The sequence below is a fragment of the Poecilia reticulata genome, chromosome 1 (genome assembly GCF_904066995.2).
Source record: "Poecilia reticulata chromosome 1, P_reticulata-male-v2, whole genome shotgun sequence".
Lineage (NCBI taxonomy): Eukaryota > Metazoa > Chordata > Actinopteri > Cyprinodontiformes > Poeciliidae > Poecilia > Poecilia reticulata.
Genome location: NC_088830.1, coordinates 33,999,275 through 34,021,085, shown reverse-complemented (window position 1 = coordinate 34,021,085; position 21,811 = coordinate 33,999,275). Strand labels below are relative to the sequence as shown.

General features: G+C 47.9%; 2 protein-coding genes across 5 annotated transcripts in view; one reads left to right on the top strand and one right to left on the bottom strand.

Annotated features, from left to right (window-relative positions):
* Positions 1 to 8,945, bottom strand: part of LOC103472201 (uncharacterized) — a 13,114-nt gene extending 4,169 nt beyond the window's left edge. The window contains exons 1-4 of one of the 4 annotated variants that reach the window (XR_534822.3): positions 7,166 to 8,945; positions 4,506 to 6,955; positions 825 to 980; positions 563 to 679 (exon numbers count right to left, since the gene is read on the bottom strand). Coding sequence is in view for 1 of the 4 variants with exons in the window: in XM_081611921.1 (XP_081468047.1) it covers positions 563 to 679; positions 825 to 980; positions 1,140 to 1,141 (275 nt within the window). In the remaining 3 variants the exon portion in view is untranslated. Of the gene's footprint in view, positions 1 to 562; positions 680 to 824; positions 981 to 1,139; positions 2,079 to 4,505 lie in introns of those variants that run through there. The other 3 variants (XR_014089482.1, XR_014089483.1, XM_081611921.1) reach the window with 3 other exon arrangements.
* LOC103472207 (neuronal membrane glycoprotein M6-a-like) lies at positions 2,607 to 21,811 on the top strand. Its single transcript, XM_008421660.3, has 7 exons — positions 2,607 to 2,842; positions 11,876 to 12,068; positions 12,487 to 12,643; positions 13,476 to 13,629; positions 15,121 to 15,197; positions 15,266 to 15,331; positions 16,498 to 21,811. Exons 1-7 carry the CDS (start codon positions 2,806 to 2,808, stop codon positions 16,648 to 16,650), a joined length of 837 nt encoding a protein of 278 aa, XP_008419882.1. The 5' UTR covers positions 2,607 to 2,805; the 3' UTR covers positions 16,651 to 21,811.

Here is a 21,811-nt window from a genome sequence, read left to right as displayed (position 1 = left end):
GAGCGATACAATTTGCTACAATTCAGTGCATTTTTACGATTTTCTGAAAGATTTTAGAAGGACAGAGTGATTTTAGTGACATTTTGTGTTCCATAGACTTGAATTTAGTTAATTAAAAGCACCATCTGCACAATACCTGACTCTGATTGGACAGTCTAACAGTCTGCAGCTGGACAAAATGAATTAAAGATCCAGCGAGAGAATTAGTTTCTGTCATTTAATTCATGTGGATTTGACATAAAACTCAAAATTTAAACGGTAATCCAGGAGTAGGCCTGTCACGATAATAAATTTTGCTGGACGATTGTCTAAAATCACCGCAGTTGATGAACCCGGTAAGTTTTCAGCTGTTCATCGTCAACGTGACATAAATAGGTTATAATAATTTTATTCAGTCAGGACTTTACGCTGAGCCACCTGCATCACAGGTAGATTCTAGTAAAGCATCAATTAATGGCTGGTTTAAATTAGTTAACTGGACTTGTAGCCGTTATTTTGTGTCCATGTGGCTGGACACCACACGACACGACGAACCCGATCGAACCTGATCGAACCGTTATACCTGGGATTCTCTTCAGGATGAGTAAACTGTTTCAGGCGGAGCTGCAGAGGGTCCAGAAGTTCGCAGCAGAGGTGACCCTTGACCCTGAAGCCGCCCATCAGCGTCTCATCCTGTCTCCTGATGGAAAACAAGTGAGACACGGTGACATGAAGACTCATCCTGACAACCCAAAAAGCTTTTCTGTGTCTGTCAATGTTCTGGAAAGCAGAGTTTCTCCTCAGGCAGGTTCTACTTTGAGGTTTGTGTGAAAGGAAAGACTCACTGGACAGTTAGTGGATTATGATGAGGGTCTCGTCTCCTTCCACTGAAGCTCTGATCTTCTCCTTTACTGGCTGTAGCTTCGGTCAGAAGCTCCACCCATTCTTCAGTCCAGGTCTGAGGTTTGGAGGCGGAAACGCCGCACGTCTGATGATCCTTCCTGTCAGTAAAACCAATCAGATCAAAAACCTTTAAGGATCGATTTGGTTTTACTGAAATCCTCAAACCTCAGACAAACTGATGGCTCAGAATCTGATGCCAAACATGTTGGAGGTAAAAACTAACCAATTAAATTATTGCAATATTATTAGACAATTACATTTACTAATAAAGATGAGGAATTATTGTATTCATCACCGGCGAAGCGGTCGGCTGCAGCGTGCGGTGGGTGGCGGTCGGATCCTGGGCTGATGAAGCTGCTCTCAGGATGGAGCCTGAGCTGGTGAGGTTCTGTGGGGGCTGAACAAGTAGTCCGATCGGGTCTTTTTGACCTGTGGGACGCCAGAAGCTGTGCGTGGGAACCAACTGCCTTAGCAGAATGTGGGTCAGATGGTTGATGGGGCAAAACTCAGTGAATTCCTTGAGAACAACTTCTGTAGGCGTTGAGGTGTTTCTGGTTCATCTTCTGAAGTCCCAGGTGGGGAAAGCGGCGCCCTGTTTGGGTCGGTGAGCTGCTGACCTCAACCATGGTGGGCAGAATACTTCAAGATCTCAATCCCACCAACACATTTTCCTCTGGAGAAGCAGAGCCGCGTCACCTTGGGCTGGGCTCTCCAGACTCTGGTCCCCAGGTGCCAAGGCCCCGGGGGCCGACGACATCTGAACTCTGAATGTTAAGGGGATTGGAGCTGATGTCCAGGGGTCAGTTACTGGGAGGAGGAGACCGCAGCGTGTGGTTCACGCTCTCCCAAAGCTTCCTGGGAAGGTCAGGAGAACCTGTGGTTTTGGTCCAGGACCCTCAGCAAGGTCCTGGCGGATGCAAGGGAAATCGCACCAGTTAGCCCCCGTGTGTCAGGGCTAGTGGACGGCATTGGGCCGTGTGCCTGTGGTCCGGACCGCCAGCAGAACTCAGGTCCAGGGAGAGTTGGACTCCGCCAAGGCTGCTGTTCATATGATGAGGAGATCAGGAAGAGAAGATGAGGAAGAGGAGCGGTGAAGATGAGGAAGAGGAGCGATGAAGATGAGATGAGGAAGAGGAGATGAGGAAGAGGAGGTGAGGAAGAGGAGCGATGAGAATGAGGAGCTGTGAAGATGAGGAAGAGGAGGTGAGGAAGAGGAGATGAGGAAGAGGAGGTTAGGAAGAGGAGGTGAGGAAGAGGAGCGGTGACTGAAGCTGTTTACGGTTAGAATCAGGATCTAAACACATAAATATGTCAGAATGTTATAAAGTTGTTTTTCTCTACATCCGACTTTTTCTCCCAATTGATTTTGTATCACATTTCTGTCCAATGGGGTCAAAGGTCATCATCATCCACCGGCTTTAATAAATTATAACTTTTGGACACCAATGAAAGGAGATTCAGATCCTTCAGCCTCATCTCGGCTGGTTCCTCATCAGCCGGGATCGAACCACCGACTGCAGGACCCACCGTGTTGCACTGTGGGACGTTCAGCCACCGAGCAGCTGCTGTTTGTTTTATGTAACTGAAAATGAAACATGTGAAGCTTAATGGAATCAGGGTTTTTATTTTTCTGTCGTTTAAAATGTATTTTTGGACATAAAATTCGTGGCAGCAGATTTAAAAACCTGCTCAGACAATGAATCAGGACTGAAGCGGTGATAGGATGCTGCAGAAGGCGAGAGAGAGCAGAGCGTCGAAACAGGGACTTCCCTTAGCCTCCATCATCTGCAGGGAGGGAAACAGGCACTCACACACACTCTGCCTCCCACGTACACACACACACGCACTCTGTGCTGAGCGCTAGCAGGAGGCTTCACACACAGCTTCTCACGAAATCCAGACAAAGGAGCGAAACCTGCAGCGATGGAGGAAAACATGGACGAATCCCAGAGCCAGAAAGGTAGGAAGGACGAGGCGCTTTGCTCGGGTCGTGTTTTCTCTCGGTGGATCCTTTGTGTGAGCGCAGCAGGAGAACCTGCGGGGCTCGGAAACGGTTCTGCTCGTCGTGGTTCTGGTCGCTGTGAATGTTAATGACGCGTCTGCATGTCGGCGGTTCGGTTCTGGTCGTTTTCCTCCATGAATGGACGCATCAATAAGCAGATTGTTTGGGCTGAGGATGGAGGGGCGCCGTTCTGGAGGCTGGACGGACAGATGGACGGCCAGATGGATGGATGGATGGATGCAGGGATGGATGGAGGAGGTGGGAGTGGCTCGGGGGAGGAAGGGGGCAGAAGGAGGGAGGGCGCGGGGCAAAAGCGTGAAATAAAGAGTAAAAATGAGCAGGGGGGGTAAGTGGGGCAGTGATTGATGCCTCCGTTGGGATTTTCTTTGTTCGCCTCCATTGTTGGGGCTTCACGCCTGTCTGAACGCCTCTTCCTCTCCTCCTGTCTTCCTCTCCTCCTGTCTTCCTCTCCTCCTCTCTTCCTGTCTTCCTCTCCTCCTCTCTTCCTCTCCTCCTCTCTTTCTCTCCTCCTCTCCTCCCCTCCTCCTCTCCTCCTCTCTTCTCCTCTCTTCCTCTCCTCCCCTCCTCTCTTCCTCTCCTCCTCTCCTCTCCTCTCCTCCTCTCCCTTTCCCTCCATTTTCTCCGTCCAGGCGGTTCCCTGGTCTCCGCGTCCTGCTGCCTCGTTTTCTGGCTCTGATCTTTATTCTCTCCCGTTTCTCCATTTTCACATTTTTAAAAATCATTTTAAGTCTGATTTCATCTTCCAGACCAACATTAGAACCAAAACGTTCATGTTTCTCTCTTCAAATTGGTTTTGATGGCTGTTGTTGTCGTCGGTGTTAAAAATGGGCGTGTCCCTCATCTTCATCGCTCCTTCATCATTAAACTCCAACATGAAGCTTCAGAATCAACAGCAGAACGTGAACATTTCTGCTGATGGATCCGTAATAATCTTTATTTTCCTGTATCTATGGAGACTGGCCTCCTGGGCTGTGATAGGTCGGTTTGGGAGCTTTTTCTGGAAGGATCCGCTCCAGCCAATCAGAGAGCAGCGTTCACGCAAACATCGTTCTTCATCCCAGGACTTTCCAGGTTCCTCCTGTGCAGCCTGACCTCTGACCTCTTTAGTTCAGGAATGAGGCGGGAAACTGGACTGTCCATCTATGACATCATCCCTCATTAGTTATTACACTTCAGTTGGTTAAGGTTATATTAAAACTGATAATATACTGACACACACGTCAGTTTTTATTTGGGAAAATTAGAACTGGAAACATAAAAAACTGAAACTAACAGGAAAAACGTTGTTACTTTATGTTATGAACTTTAAGAGCGATTAAAATATTAGGGAACTATAAAATGAACCACAGGCTGAAGCCAAACAGATTCTTATCCTAATCACTAATATGAATTAAAATCAGTTTTATTTCTGCTTTGTGTTCTCGGCAGAATCAGGACAAATAGTTTGTTCATGTTTAAGTGACCGAGCTGATTGGACTAAATCCTGAAACTCATCATGTTTCTCACATGACGTCACTGAGTGATGGCAGGATTTAAATCATGATAAATAATAAAATCTGAACCTTTCAAACATCAGCAACCAGGACGTTTAGTTGCCCACCTATCAGGAGGCGACGACGCGTCACCATGGCAACAGAAACGGCGTCCATGTTGACGTCTCAGACCCTAAACGTGTCACAGCTGCGTGATTTCACTGGTATGAATATAGAAATACATAACATTTTATTAGAAATGGGATCATTTCAGTTGTCTGGAAGGCAGAGAAAAGGCTTAAAGCAGGAGGAAACTTAACTTCGTGTTTCTGCTTCTTCATCTGCAGAAACAGAAACAAACAACTGAGAAACGGTGATAAACAATAAATACCTATAAAAATAAGAACAGCTGAACAGACGCGGCTCTGTAATACAGGATGACTTTAGCGGCCCAACATCTGAAAACGGGAAGGCAGATTTAGGGTGTGCAGTACCCCCAGATGGCCTCCAGGGGCGCTGCTGTTGGTCGGGACTAAAGGAAGCGCAGGCCGCATGCAGCGCTGCTGCCTTGCAGCAGGAGGGTTTGGGGTTTGAGTCCCAGTGTGGGGTGGGGTTGGCATGTTCTCCCTGTGGGTGTGAAGGTTCTCTCTGGGTTCTCCAGCTTCCTCCCAGAGGCATGACTGGGTCAGCTGGTCTCTCTGAGCGTGTCCTTTGTCCTGCGATGGACAGGAGTCGTGTCCAGGTTGTCCCCCGCCTCTCGCCCAATCACCTCTGGAAAAGCATCAGGATCTGTTTATTAACCAGTTATAAATGCTAGCTTAGCTAAAGCTAACCTGCAGACCGATAAACTAAACAATATTCCCTCAAAATGACATTAAGCCGTTCATGGGCCTCCAGAGGTTTGGTGTCCTCCGTGCAGGTTGGAGCTCTGAGACGTTTCCTGCATCCAGGATCAAACTTTCACCTGATAAAAGTCGAGTTTTACCTTCACGATTCAGGAACCATGCTGCCAGTTATCTGTTTATATTAGTCTAATTAATGCTGGTAATTAGAAGCTATCAGGCTGATGGATGGACAGAAAGGTCCAAAGATCTGGAGGAGAAACGAACAGAACCGTTAGAAGGTTCTGTTGGACCCCTGTGGGCCCAACGGGTCAGAACAGGTTCTGAACCTCAAAGTTACTCCCAGAAAGCTCTGAACTATTCAGATTTAATCTGAGGAACGAATCAGGAGCAAAACTGGAAGTTACTGGAAAATACCAGTAAAACCAGCAGCAGACAGGAAGTGTCCTCAGATCTGCTTCCTGTTTGAGCTTCAGACTGAAGCTGGAAGGTTTGTGAGACGTTCATCCTCCAGTTTGGGTCGGAACCAGACACTCTGGAGAGAAACCACTGGGACCACTGGGCACTTCATTCATCTGAGCGAATCCAGCAGCAGACATGTAACTGATACTGGATTCATATCCATTTCATTATTATGACCCTAATAGAAAGAAGCAGCGGAGCGGGTCGATACAAATCGACTGAGCCGGGCGGACAGAGAGGATCTGCTTCAACACACACACAGACACACACACACTCAGGCACACATGTTTGCATGGCTATCTATGTGGGGACTTTCCATTGACTTCCATTCATTTCTACAGCCTAAACCTGACCTTTGCCCTTTACCTAACCCTAATCAACCAAAACTCAATTCACAGCTTAGTCCTAAATCTGACCCCTGACCCAAAAACAGGGTTTCCCCTTGTGGGACCCACAAGGAGTCCCACAAGCTTCGGTCCCCACAATGTAGTATATGTCAGGAAAATCATCCCCACAAGGTATTACAAACAAACACACACACACACACACACACACACACAGACATACCACACACACACACACACACTGCCGACTCTCAGCCTCCCGGTTCTGGCAGCGTTTCTCCTCCGTTAGATGGAGTCACTCCAAGCTCAGTCTGAGGATGACATCATCATCATCATCATCATCATCATCATCATCATCATCATCATCAGCGTCTCTCTGAAGAGGGAGTGGTCCATGTGGTCCATGTTCTCCGTCTCGCAGAGAAACAGCAGCTTTAAACCTGCAGCTTTCTGCTGCATCATCCCATCAGAACCGGCCGACGGGTCCATCTGGCCCGGATCTCAGGAACCAACCAAACAAGCTGGACGGATCCGTTTCCCGTCGTTTATGAGCCGAAAACCTGCAGCGGAGAGGCGGAAATGTTCCTGCAGTCAGAGCAGCAACGTTTATCATGTTTTACAGGAAAACAGCATAAAAACATCAGAATTTAGACGTTTTGAAAAATATGCTAGTATTATTTCACGTTTTAGTGTTTGAGGCGTAATAAGGAGTTTTTAACTGAAGGATATTTTAGTAAAACTGATGAATTGATTCAGATAAAAAGGAAACAAACTCTTAGGTTTTAAAATAATGTAGCGTAGTTGAATCTGCGTTGTGTGAAAATAACAGCCAGACAACAGCTGAGCTGAAGGCACTTTTAATGCTCCTGCATCCAAACAGCAGAAAATAGTGGTCAAAACAGGCCTTTTCTGATCAGTGCTCCACAGCGCCTGTTTAACCATGAACAGTACTATTTTCAGCACATGGATGTAGCATTTTCATTAGCAATGTTTCATGAAGTATAAGAGCAGCTAAATGTCTGCCAACACGGTTCTAGCACTGTTTAGCAAGGTTTGAGTGCCCCAAAGCACATTATTTACAAAAACATATTACTTATACTTAAAATGCACTTATTAAACACAGAAAACAAAACTTCATACCTTCTCCCACGGAATCCGAACAGAAAGAGCGCGACGGAGAGCGTGGGAAAACCTTTCATGAACTATAATGGTATGACCCGTTAATTTTTCTCCTTAAACCCCGAATTAACACCCAAAACAACAATATATGAACTCAATATGTTCAATAGTAGAGAAAACAATTCACATTTTCATTCACAACACACCACATTTAAATAAAAATAATAATTTTGAAACAGGAAGTTACCCGCTGTTTTGCAATGGATTTGCCGTCTTTTCAAAATAAAAGCTACCAGTGCTCATACGAGTTCCCACCGGAATAGCTTATCACTTGACAATCTAGTGTAACAACATCACACTGCTACAATAACATAAAGTAAATGACATATCCTCAGCGCTGGAATAAAACAGAAAATGACTCGTGATTTACAGCAACCTGCCGTGGTTACAGTAAATCGTCCAGCTTGGCTGAAAATCTTCCTCCCATCACTGAACTTTGACCCCCAGATGAGGCCCAGCGGTTCTCGTTACGCTCCGTCGTAAAACTCAACGCTCATAACTTTCTGAAGAAATCAGCAAAAATCTGGTCAAAACAACAGAAGAGAAAAATAAATTCATGTTAATGTTTGGTGATGATTCGCCAGCCGGAACCAGAACCAGCTGATGGAACAGGTACAGGATTATTATTTATTTATAGATTATTATTTAATACATCAGTTCTTCGTGTGAATTTTCTCCATATTTACTCAGATTATCTTGTCTTAAAATCTGTTTGAGGATTAAAATAAACGCTGGAATCTGTCAGGAGCTAAACCCACTGGGCTCCTCTGATGGTTCTGGTTCTGGTTCAGACAAACAGTCCAAACCTTCTGCCACCACGGCCAAAATCACCAAGTTACGGAAAAAATCTAATCAAAATATTATAAAAACACAAAAATACCAGCAAGTTGTTTCAATGTGACTCAGTTCAGCTGCTGATAATCAGATGTTTAATAGATAAAGTTTGATTTTCTCACAAGACGCTCAACATTTATAACGTTAATTTTATTTGCCATGGAGAAACTCATAATATTACTATTTTATTTCCCTAATGGACCGTCCTATCCTGGTGCAATTATGGCTCTTGTAATATTTTGACTTTATTGTCACATTTTATTCTGAGAAGCCTTCTCCGTAACAACCAACAGGGGGCGCCCAAGTGAGTTTTTGTTCTAACAATGAGAGCCTAATGATGCTTGAGTATTAAATCAGAAACATCCATCCATCCATCCATTTTCTTCATCTTATCCGGGTCGGGTCTCGGGGTCAGCAGCCTCAGGAGGCCCAGACTTCCCTCTCCAGCCTCTTCCAGGTCCTCCAGGAACCCCAAGGCGTTCCCAGGCCATAGAGAGACATCGTGCCTCCAGCGTGTCCTGGGTCTCCCCTCCTCCCGGTGGGACCTGAACTCCTCACCAGGGAGGCGTCCAGGAGGCATCCTGACCAGATGCCCGAGCCTCAACTGGCTCCTCTCGACGTGGAGGAGCAGCGGCTCTACTCTGAGTCCCTCCTGGATGACCGAGCTTCTCTCTCTAAGGGAGAGCCCAGCCACCCTGCGGAGGAGGAAACCCATTTCAGATGCTTGTACCCGTGATCTCGTTCTTTCGGTCATGACCCAAAGCTCATGACCATAGATGAGGGTGGGAACGTAGATCGACCGGTAAATCGAGAGCTTCGCTTTTTGGCTCAGCTCTCTCTTCACCACGACGGACCGGTACAGCGCCCGCTTCACGGCAGACGCTGCCCCAATCCGCCTGTCGATCTCCCTTCTTCCCTCATTCATGAACAAGATCCCCAGATACTTAAACTCCTCCACTTGAGGCAGGACGACCCCCCTGACCCGGAGAAGGCACTCTACCCTTTTCCGGCTCAAGACCATGGCCTCGGATTTGGAGGCACTGAGCCTCATCCCGGCCGCTTCACACTCGGCTGCGAACCGCTCCAGTGAGAGCTGCAGATCACAATCTGATGAAGCCAACAGGACCACATCATCCACAAAAAGCAGAGATGTGATCCTAAGGCCACCAAAACGGATCCCCTCAACACCTCGGCTGGTCAGAGATTCTGTCCAATGAGATTAATAAATATTTTTATTTAAAGGTTATTAATCTGTGAAAATGTTCTATGAGTTTTTCCAGACCGTTTAAAGCCAGTCGGTTGCTTTAGTTGCATCGTTTTTGTGTGAAAACCTTCATTTTGTTTTCACGCTGCTCAATCTGCCGCATTCCAGATTTACAGTCGAGGGCCGTAAAAGCTCATTCAGAGGGCCATAAACGGCCCCCGCGCCTCACTTTGAACGGCTCTGCTGAGCCTCGGAGGAACCAGTGAAAGCAGCGGAGGTTTCTCTGATGGTCTGACTGGAAACCAGTTCTGACACCTTCAGGTCAACGACCAGAACCTGCTGCTGGATGAACCGGGTTCTGAACCACGACCTGAAACGGATCAGAACCAGAAATCAGAAACATTTCAGCAATGACACAGAAACTGAGCTATAGAACGATGCCAACAATCTGCCAGAAATCATTTAGGTTATTACCATGTTATTAAGGATCAACAGGAAAACATTGACTTCAGAACCTAACACCAACCCTAACATCAGAACAACGACATCAAACTCCTCCTGAATTTAAAATGCAGAAACTAACTGGGTTCCAACGGTACCAGAACCAAACGTGTCAGAAATCAGTCGTCATGGAAACATCACCTGACAACAATTACAGTCAATAGTTTAACATAAAACACTGAAAAAATAGTCAAGAAACAACAAAAATATTTTATTAGGAAGAAAATCAGACAGTTTTACTGGTTTTACTGGTTTTACTGGCATCATAACAGAACCTCTCTTCACTGTTTGGACATTATTTCTTTTATTCTTTATTTTTAGTTGGATTAAAACTCAGTGATGAAGTTTAACTGAACGGTTTTTACTCAGATGGATTCTGAACATCCAGAGCAGAACCTTTTCCAGAACCGGTTCCCCTGGTGACTCTGGGGCCCCTGAGCCCACCTGGGGCCCCTGGGGCCCCCACAGCGGCCCCCAGCAGAGCCACATCCCGCCGCCCGCTGCCGCGGCTCCGCCCTGAGCCAGAGCCGCAGCCTGGCCCAGTTTCCACCGGGTCACTGGGTCTCTGCAGCGCTGCGTCCAAACACTGAGGCAGGACGAGGATTAGAACATGGCTGCACCTCAGGACACACACACACACACACACACACACACACACACACACACACACACACACACACACTCTCTCTCTCTCCCAGACTCCTCCTCTCTCTCGTCCATCTGCCTCTGTGACTCATGAATGTGAACATGGAGACAGATTTAGCATTTAGCTCTTTATTAAATGTACTCAGTTCCTTCCTGCTGGGCCCGGCGGCCATCTTTGTTCCTCCGTTACCGCCTCGGTTTGGGGAGGAGGGGGGGGAAGGAGGGGGGGAGGGCGCTGTGAAAATGGAGGACGAGCATCAGTGAGGCTGGGAGCCGAGCTGCCCTGTTGCCATGACAACGCTACAGGCAAAGTGGGTCAGCGGGCTGCTGCCACGCCCCTGTTGGCATGGCAACAAGACGGTCAATTAAACCTGAGCAGCATGATGACACACACACACACACACACACACACACACACACACACACACACACACACACACACACACACACACACACACACACAGAAAGTGAATCGACATGCCGCGTTCATGTGTGAACTTGTGAATTGAAATCATGAGTCTTTTGTGACGCAACCTGTGGGCGGGGCTTAGACTCCTACTGACACCGCTGAGACGTGATTGGCTGATCGTCCCGTCAGTCAGGAGCAGCAGACCTAAACGCCCCGCCCTCACGGAGACAGACCGGCTCCAGACAGGAGCAGACGAGCACAGAAACACGGATTCACAGAAACTTGACTTTCCTTTCAGTCGGATGATGATAAACGGGGATGATTCATGTTTTCATCACTCACCACCAGATGACCAAAAGTAGAAATGACTCGTGGTTTTTAACCAAAGACTGAAGAGAAACCTGCTCAAATCTGACGCCTCCATCTTGTTTCCATCTGGTGAGGAAGGAAGTTGCTCTCAGTGTCTTCAGTGGTTCTTGGTGCAGCGCCCCCACAGGCCAGGAGGGGAACAGGTTGGTTTGACTCAGAGCAACTGGAGATGTTTTATGTTTTGGTACCAATAGAACCGGGCCTACTGGACCATCAGGAAGAAAACATCCAGAAAGGGAGCATTACCTGCTTCATGCAGTCTCTCTGTCTGCACCGCTGAAGGTTCACTCACCTCGCCATGGCCTCCATTTCTGTTTAGTTCTGCTGGGAGAATCGGACTTCCATCCTCAGATAGTCGGTAGATCCACAGAAACGGTTTTTATTTGGGTTCCTCGTGAAATCCAAGAGACAGAAATCAGTTCAGTGAAGTGATCCAGTTCTGATGAATCAGCCTGGTTCTGTTCGTTATGGTCCAGTTAAACTTCCAGTTCATTCCAACTGATTTCCTGATGACTTTTACATAAATTGGAACATTTACAAAGTGGGCAACGGCCCAGGGTGGCATCATGTGTGGGGCGGCAACTCAGACTAAAGTAAAAATTCTCCATTGAAGTGTCTTAGTTCTCTGGACCCAGTCTGCTGGTTCTGATCAGGTTCTGGTCCAGTCTGGTAACTGATGACGATGATGATGAAGCCGTTGTGTCTCCAGGCTGTAAGGAGTGCTGCGAGCGATGCGTCGGCAGTCTGCCCTGGGCGTCGCTCATCGCCACCATCTTGCTCTACATGGGCGTGGCCTTGTTTTGTGGGTGTGGCCACGAGGCTCTGAGCGGCACCGTCACCATCCTGCAGAACTACTTCGAGGTGATCCGAGCTCCCGGAGGCGTGCTGGACGTCTTCACCATGTGAGTCTGGACCTCGGCTACGTTTTTACGTGATGGCCTGAGACACTGAAAACAGTTTTAACTGTTTTCACAGAATTCTAAGATTAACGCTAATCTCAAAATTCTGAATTCAAAGTTGGATTCATTCTGAGATTGAAGTTACAATTTGAAGATTAAAGTGTAAATTTTCAGATTAAAGCTGTTTGTTTTTCTTACCTGCCCAGGTGTTCAGTTCATAAGATCCTTTAAAGCTTAACTGCGCTCAGTGAAACCAGATGTTGGGTTTTAAGGGCGTGGCAGCTTCGTTTTTACTGTAAACATCTGCAGCTGGTGTTAATCATCACCTGACCTGACGCCTCCCAACATGTCCGCCGTCGTCCGGGCAGCCATGACTCAGACGTGTGAGCAGATAAACAGCGGCGTGTCGCTCTCTCCGCAGCATCGACATCCTGAAGTACATCATCTACGGCCTCGCCGCCGGCTTCTTCGTGTTCGGAGTGCTGCTGCTGGTGGAGGGCTTCTTCACCACCGGCGCCATCAGGGATCTCTACGGAGAGTTCAAGATCACCGCCTGCGGACGCTGCCTGACTGCTTTCGTAAGGAAACCCGGCACTTTGTGATGCTGCAGAGAAACAAGACTGAGAAACAAAAACAGAGAAATCTGACATGAACCTTTCAGGAGGTTCCACTTTGCTTTAAAGTTCAGTTTACTAAAGTATTCTGGGAGGTAAATTTTATGCACTGAGATTAAAGCTGCAGTAACTTTTATAATATGTTTTATTTCCATATTTGTTCAAACTGACAACATGTGGTGACAGTTTGAGACAGATGAGATCGATCTCCTCCACCTCCTCCCTGAGCTGCACCAAAAACAACCAATCAGAGCCAGGAGGAGGAGCTTATCGCTGTCAATCACACATGTGCACTCACTGCTGAATGTGCTAAATGTGGAGAAACTGTTCCAGGAAAGCCATTTATCCACTGTCAACATTGGCTATGCTAACTAGCCATAGCATTCATGGCAGCTGGAGCATAGCAGAGAGCGGAGGAATGAGCAGCAGCATAAGAAATTATGATTGGCAGCGCTGAGAGTCGCCTCCTGGCTCTGATTGGTTGCTTCTAGTTAGCAGTGGGAGAAGGCAGAGCAGCTTAACGTTTCCTTAGATTATCTCATAAACTGTCATGACATGCTGAACATTTCAACAAATGTGTAAAAAAGTAGACTTTATAAAGCTACATGCTGCAGCTTTAATGTCTGTGCTTTAGGTTGAAGTAATTAAAGTTTTATAACATTTAAAAGTTGCACCAGCTAAAGTCTGGAAGCCCCAGGGAGATGCTGGGTTCTCTGTTCCCGCGGTGAAGACGCTCCGTCTGGTTTCTGCTGGCCTGGAGCTCCGTCTCTCTGACTCGACTGCTTCTGTCTGGCAGCTCATGGTTCTGGCCTACCTCTTCTTCCTGGTGTGGCTCGGCGTCACGGCGTTCACCAGCCTCCCGGTCTTCATGTACTACAACGTCTGGTCCATGTGTAAGAACGCCACCTCAGTGGAGGGAGCCAACCTCTGCTTGGACCTGCGCCAGTTCGGTGAGTAGCACCAGAACCGCCAACCCAGAGCTACACTGGGTTGTCTCTACCAGTACCAGTCCGCGTAGAGAGCCTTATCCAGCCCAGAAAACCCAAAGGGCTTCACTACATCAGTCACTCACCTGTTCCCGCGCTGAAGGTGCTCAGCTGCAGGACAGGATATTCTGGTTTGGTTGTGTCTGTGTTTTTATTTCCATTTTATTTAATATTTGTAATTGTTGTGCTTCACTTTGCATATTTAAAATATTGTCCAGTTCCAATCAGACATCTTCTTTACTAAACTCATTTTGTGGGTCTTTAAAGCTGCAGTTTATCATAAATGTTTTATATATTTGTTGAAACATCGTCATGTTGAGACATTTTGCTATGAGACAGATAACATGTGAAACAGTCGCGGTCTCCCAGTGCTAACTGCAAACAGCCAATCAGAGCCTGGAGGCGGGACTTAGCGCTGTCAATCACAATCTCATGTGGTGATACTCTCCTTGGTCTCTGCTGTGCTGCAGCTAGCATAGCATGCTGGGAATGCTAAGGCTAGTTTAGCATTCCCACAGATGATGGTGGATAAACAGTTTTCCTATTCCTCACTATTAGCACATTTAGCAGCAAGTACTTAAGGTGATTGACAGCGCTAAGCCCCTCCTCCAGGCTCTGATTGGCTCATTTTTGGTGCATTTCTTCAGACGGCAGCAGCAGCTCAGGAGGTCGATGTTTTCATAGCAAACTGTCAGATTGTGTATCTGTGTGTGTGTATCTGTGTATCTGTGTGTGTGTGTGTATCTGTGTGTGTGTGTATCTGTGTATCTGTGTGTGTATCTGTGTGTGTGTGTGTGTGTATCTGTGTGTGTGTGTGTGTATCTGTGTGTGTGTATCTGTGTGTGTGTATCTGTGTGTGTGTGTATCTGTGTGTGTGTGTGTGTGTATCTGTGTGTGTGTATCTGTGTGTGTGTATCTGTGTGTCTGTGTGTGTGTGTGTATCTGTGTGTGTGTATCTGTGTGTGTGTATCTGTGTGTCTGTGTGTGTGTGTATCTGTGTGTGTGTCTAGATTTGGGTTAGAGGAACAGAACCTCAATTAAAGAAAACTGATCAATGATGTGCTGATTCATCCGTTGATCGGTGAACCAGCAGGCAGAAGTACTGACTCCTGGTCCTGGTTCTGGTATCTCCAGCCCAGTCGGCGGTGGTCCATCTTTGTTTCATATGATGTAATCTCTGCTCCGTCCTCCATGTTGTTCTGCTGCTTGTCCACAATAAGCAGCAACTCTAGTAGTGCTGCCACCTGCTGCTCAACATTTGCAACTGCAGACAGAAACACTGTTCCCATGGTGAGACCAGTCTGACAGACAGGAAGAGCTGGGTCATACTGGGCCCCCCTCCCATACCGGGCCCCTCCCGGTAGCCGGGTCGTACCAGCCCCCCCCCCCCCAGTAGCTGGTCCAGGTCGTGTGTGAGGAGGATTGTTGGTGATGTTTTTGGTCTTTTGCTTCCAGGAGCGGTGACCATCTCAGAGGAGAGGAAGGTGTGCATGGGCTCTGAGAAGTTCCTGAACATGTGCGACTCCAACGAGGTGAGCAGCACCGGACCGGACCGGACCTGAGAAGCTGCAGATCCGGTCTGACTCTGGTTTTGTTTCAGCTGGACCTGACCTTCCATCTGTTCGTGTGTGCGCTGGCGGGAGCCGGAGCCGCCGTCATCGCCATGGTGAGAACAAACATACTCTGCTCTGATTGGCTGAGAAACTCAACTGGGTTCTGCAGAACCAAAGTCACCATCGGCCATTTGCTTTGAAACTCATTGGATCTAAACTCTGAGGCTATGAATGCAGATTTTATGAGCTGCAGCTGCAGCAGCGTAGTTGGTGGCATGGAAGGTTTGGTTGTTTGCTCGGGTCGTTCTGCATGTTCAGGTCATCTGTCATCTGAGTCTCTGTTTCCCTGAGATGGTCTGGAGACCCGGTCCAGGTTGGACGCCCACCTGCCATCCAATGACGGCTAGAGAAACATACCAGCTCACGCCCTGCAGGACCAGTACAGACCAGTACAGATGGAGAGACTTATGGAGACTCTGGAGCACCAGGCTGTTTCTGGTTTTACCTCCCAGCAGCGTCTATACTCAACAAGACGTGGGTCCAGATACAGTCTGGTGAAATAAACTTCCTCCATGCGGTGGCTGGACGGGCGGAGAAGCTTCGTCTGGACTCAGGGTGGAGAGTTGAGGCAGTGCAGATCCAGAACACGAGGAAACATGAAGCTCTTCAGGCCTGGAGAAACCAGAGTCCCCCAGGATGAGCTGGATGAAACGTGTCTGGGTTTCTGTTCGATACGTGGAAGACAACTTTCGTTGCAGCTTCTGCATTTTCACCAGAGATTCCTGAACTTTCTTGTTTTCTCCTTTTATTCTCCCTCCTGATGGTCCAGTCGACCCGGTTCTGATGGAACCAGATCATCTGCTCCACCTCCAGCTGCTCTGAGTCAAACCAACCTGTTCCCCTCCTGGCCTGTGGGGGCGCTGCACCAAGAACCGCTGAAGGAAACGACACAAAAACCTCTGAAGACAAGATGGAGGATTTTAGCGGTTGGAGGATTTCTCTTTAGGCTAAAGACCAGGAGCCATTTCTGCTGCTAGCGCTAGGCTAACATGTTAGCTTTGGTTGGATTTACCCAGAATGCCCTACGCTGTAATCCACTTCCTGCTTTTGGAGCGGTCTCTGGTCTGCTTGGCGTTCATATTCAAACCGAACCCAGACTTGGAGGAACAGAGGTCAGAGGTCAATTAGCATTCACACCTCGCCAACTGGAGTCGGGTCAAAGCGGACTGAACAGAGCTGGTGGGAATGACTGGTTAATGTCTCTGTGTCCGTCCCTCAGGTCCACTTCCTGATGGCGCTGGCCGCTAACTGGGGCTACCTGAAGGACGCCAGCCGGATGCAGAAGTACGAAGACATAAAGTCGAAGGAGGAGCAGGAGCTGCATGACATCCACTCCACACGCTCCAAAGAACGCCTCAATGCCTACACATAAACCCAGAGCCGCCGGAAACAACACACACTTACCTGTCAGACACACACACACACACACACACACACACACACACAGCGGCTGATACAAGCCTGAGGACAGCATAAATCCATCAGACAGGAGAAAAACACAGAAAGAAAAGATGAAAACTCCGACACCATCATCGTCCTCGTGTCTGCAGATCATTGGCTCTGGTGCTTCTGTTTGTCCTGAGCAGAACCTTTAACCTTTGACCTTTACCAAATAAAATCAGCTGAACCTTCTAAAGGTCCCAACGCTTAGCGGCCTGAGCGGCAGAACAAATTCTTACAGCACAAGATTTACAGAAACCAGCGAAACAAACCAGAACCTGCGACCCAAAGAGCCGGAGTGCAAAGTTTGTACTGAAGCCCAGGATCCCGGCAGACATGGGGACGAGTGTGGTGTCTACCAGCTCATCAGTAAATAAGAGCCCCTTCCTTCAACCTGCAGCAGCCACACACACACACACACACACACACACACACACACACACACACAGACATGTCGATGTGACTGAATGGTCGGTGTTGTGCAGGCAGTGTCGTTCGGTGGTGTCATGCTGTGTCGTGTCCTCTCACCACACTATGATGGCGGTGTTGCAGAGAAAAAGGTCCCCGAGTAAATTTGTGCCTCCTGGGTGCAGATGGGTTGCTTTGCCAACTCCCCCTCCCCAACCTGTTGCCCCCACCGTCCGGTTCCCCTGAAGTCCAGTTTCACTGGTTGCTCCTTAAATTCTTGAACTTTCTAATCGAAAACCAGCAAAAAGACCAGGATAAAGGCCCAGATGTAAAATTGTTGCTTCATTTAGTGAAACTATTGAGCAAACGGCAAATAAAAGTATTTTAAAAACCTCCACTGAAGCTGGCGCCCCTCCCCGCCCCGTTTCCCCCGGACTGTAAAAACTCGTCGTTGTCTTCAGAGGCAGCACATCTTAGCAGCACAAAGTCTTTTTGTCCTGATCTCATCCGTCCGTTTTCCTCATGATTTTATCCCTTTTGGGGGATTTTTGATTATTTATGTGTAATTTTAGCACTGAGGGTATTTAAGTGGGAGGTCAGGGGTCAGCTGGGAATAGGGTTTATGTCACATGTTCATGTAATGAGTCTGTATTTCAGTGGTTCTGCACACACACACACACACACACACTCAGCTTCTTTCTGTTCTCAACCAGCCCGAATGTGACCAAATGTCCTCAGTAAGTTAGAAAACCACCGATGTGAGCAGTAAGCACGTCACCTGGAGTCGACCCGAGGCCCGACCCAGTTTGGGTTTCTGCAGGATTTGAGTCCCAGAACATCCGTCCGAGCGAAGAGAAACCGTTCAGGAAGGATTTGCTCTACTGCGGCTTTTTGTGGTTTTACAACTTCTTTGGTGTCTTACATAATCTCCTCAGGTGCTTCAGAGCTGGGAAGCTGTAATCTGGATGATGTGGGACCGAATCAGATGTTTGAGATTTTGACTTTTAAATCAACTTCTCACATTAAATTTGTCCAGAGCCGCTCAGTCTCTGTGAGATGCAGCGTTTTCAGCTCCTCAGACTAGATAGAAGAATTTCGCTTTGTGTTTTCGAGGCTGTTTGGGTTTGTTTGCGTCGGGACGGTGATGAGTCTCTATCTGCCAGTAGAGATGAGCCAGATTGGTTTCTGATTGGGCAAACGATGCAAACCCCAAGAAATGAAACAGAAAAACTGCACACACAGGAAACGGAAGCAAAAGGTCAAATGTTGCAATTAGCAAAAACAGCAAGTATGAAACCTCCAGGCCACCAGGGGGAGTCTGACTATTACGTAAATCTGCTGCTGTTCTGCCATTTTATAAAAGACATGACGGTAACGCAGCTTTTCTTTATTCCTGCAACTTTCTGCTGTACATCTCGTCTCTGGTTGCAGGTGATCTGGTGGCCGGCTCCCTCTGGTGGCCTGGAGGGCTGACGTTCAGTGACACAGCGTTTGGTACTTCCTGCCGTTTCTGATATTTTCCCGGTTTGGTTCTTTTCCTGAGGTTGCATCATTTTGTTTTTACTGTTTCGATGTGAGAATCACTCGCCTGCAGCTCGTTTCGAAGCTTCCTGCGTGTTCGCATGCAGCCTTCGCATTTTCAGTTTGTCTTCAGAAAGAGGAAGGTGACGTCAGTTTGATTTGGTCAGACACACACACACACACACACACACACACACACACACACACACACACCACCGTCACTCTGAGCCATAATTCTCTTTTACTTTTCACTGATGACATCTCACTATTTTATTATCAACTTTGAAACTTTTTAAATGTGAAGCTATTTAATTAGAAGCGATGTGATTTCCGCTCCTGCATCGACTGTACAAAGATAAACGTTTATGTGAGACAGTGGAGGCCGGGAGGTCCACTTCCTGTCGGCCCAGAGTCTGGAGGAGGCGGCCCAGTCCCAATGTCCTGGGCCTCCGCTCTGCAGACAGCTGCGCCCACACAGAACCGGGCCTGGCTCGGTCCGGTCCGGCTCAGCCATCTCAGGATCACGCAGACCAAAAAACTAATGAAAAGCTTTCGGAGCAAATTTGATGTCCATCATTCTGATCCCAGGATCGTTGGCGACCCGGCCGGGCCGAGCTGGCGCCGGGCTCCATGTTTGGGTCAGAACCGGGCCGGTGGTGTGGATGCAGCTGGAGTCGGACTCCTGCAGACTCGGCCCGGTCCAGGTGAACCTCGGCTGCAGCAGTCAGTATTTTTAAGGGTCTAGTTTTACAGTAACAGTATTTTATCATTTCATTGCCTGACAATGGATGTCTGGTCAGTTTTAACCTCCGATTAAAGAAAAAATAGTTTTCGTGCACTTATTGACCATTGTGAGCCCCTTCCTGTTCCTCCCTTCCTGTTTCTCCCTCTCCCCCCTCCCCTCTCTCAATGTGTAAGTGCATTGCGCCCCCCCTCCCTCTCTCCCTCCCTCTCTCTCTCTCTCTCTCTCTCCCCCCCTCTCTCTGTCTCTCCCTCCCTCTCCTCCCCCCCCTCTCCCTCTCTCTCTGTTTCTCCCTCTCTCTCTCCCCCCCCTCCCTCTATCTCCCCTCTCTCCCTCTCCCCCCTCTCTCTGTCTCTCCCCCCCCTCTCTCCCTCTCGCCCCTCCCTCTATCTCCCCTCTCTCCCTCTCCCCCCTCTCTCTGTCTCTCCCCCCCTCTCTCCCTCTCGCCCCTCCCTCTCTCTCTGTCTCTCTCCCCCCCCCTCTCGATGTGTAAGTGCATTGCCCCCCCCTCTCTCTCTGTTTCTCCCTCTCTGTCTCTCTCTCTCCCCCCCCCTCCCTCTCCTCCCCCCCTCTCGATGTGTAAGTGCATTGCCCCCCCTCTCTCTCTGTTTCTCCCTCTCTGTCTCTCTCTCTCCCCCCCCTCCCTCTCCCACCCCCCCTCTCGATGTGTAAGTGCATTGCCCCCCCCTCGCCGGGGCCTGTGTATAGTCTTGCATTGGTTATAACCTGAAGAATTAATGATGAAAACGAATGAATTCATAATGAAGATAATCTTATTCTACATAAAAAAGACAGTGAATCTAGTTGTTGTTTGTGGCATGGTTATGCATTCAATGGTCATCATTTTAAAGATTAAAATGAACAAAAAAAAAGTTTCCTTTCCACCGGCGCTGTTCTGCTGCTTCCTGTTTTCTTTCCACTGCTCAGTATTGCGGTTCCTGTTGCTTATGGTGTTGCTAAGCTCGCTTGCTTGCTCAGTTGTTTACCACCAGAGCAATATACGGTAGCAGTTTGACTCGGCCGAGACGTGAACCAGAAACCCTTCCCTCCGACATCCAACTGCATGAAACTTTGATTGCAAGTCTAAAGTGATATGATTATGGTGTCTGTATCGTTTCTCCTAATAAAGCGGATTTGCAGATGTGGTGTGATGTATTGCTCTGGCCATCCGTCTTCGTGCTTCCTCCCTGCTCACATCCTCCTCTTCCTCAGCCTGCAGGCTGCTCACGCCCAGCTGAGACCCGCCTCAGATCAGCTGCGTTTCCATGACAACGGCTGCAAATGTACGAGGCGCCGTTTGTAGTTACACTGTAAAAAATTAACACCAAAAAACTTGTTTTTTATTTAGGCTGACGTAGAGAAAATAATGTGAATGTTTGTTTTTTCAGCATTTATAAATTCCAAACTAAATATTTGATTTTTAAACTAAATATTTTATTCTGACTTAAATAGTTAGCCTGCTAACTATTGAGTTAGCACCAAGCCCCGCCGTCTTTTAAGTGGCTATATACACAGTGTCGGCCATTTTACATAAGAGCGGTGAATCCAACGTGTTACAACGGCAAACATTTTTATGAACTGTGACAAAAAAACAAAAACAAGCCATCAGCCTCCTACCACTTCCTGTCATCTTCTTTGGCATTTCTGCCAGTAGTGACACCCGGGATGTTGGTCATGTGACGCCTGTGACATGAAAAAAGTGTTTTGATCCCAACAGAAAAACGTTTTGTAGAAAATGCAAGGTTTTTTTTATGAATTTTTTTTGTAATTTCAATTTGTGCAATTCCATAGTTAATGGAAACGCAGTTGGAGTTTCAGTCTGAAGTGTTTCCTGTTTCTTTTGCTTCAGATGAGTCAGCTGAGGTTGTCCATCCCATGTTGCCTAGCAACAGGGGGCCTTGTGCAGCTGCTGAGATCCAAAACGGATCGGTCCAGAACCGATCGGGTCGTTTGTTTCCAGGCTGAGGATGTGAGCAGCGCGTCATCCTCTCATTTCCGTCTCCATGTCCAGATCTGATCCCGTCCTGCTGAACATGGACTCATCATTCCAGGATCCTCAGGATCCAAACTCACCATGTCAGCAGAGAACAGCAGGGATCAGAGTGAAGCCTGAGCGGATTCCCACCGGGCAGATCGGCTCGTCTCCATCCTGAGCGGATCCCAGATCCCCTCAGGTTGGACACTCTGGACGTCAGAAGTCCTCCTTCGTGTTCTCCATCACCTTCCTGTCCGTTTCTGCATCACTCTGCTTGCTTCTGGCTCGCTCCATCCGGTCCGGTCCGGTCCGGTCCGGTCCATTTCTGTACATATCTGTGCCAACAGCTCAGGCAGACAGCGGCTTTTTTATTTGTAAAGACATTAACTTGCTTGCATATATAAATAAATTGAATTCAGACACTTGTGTACTTGTTTAAAAGGGAAA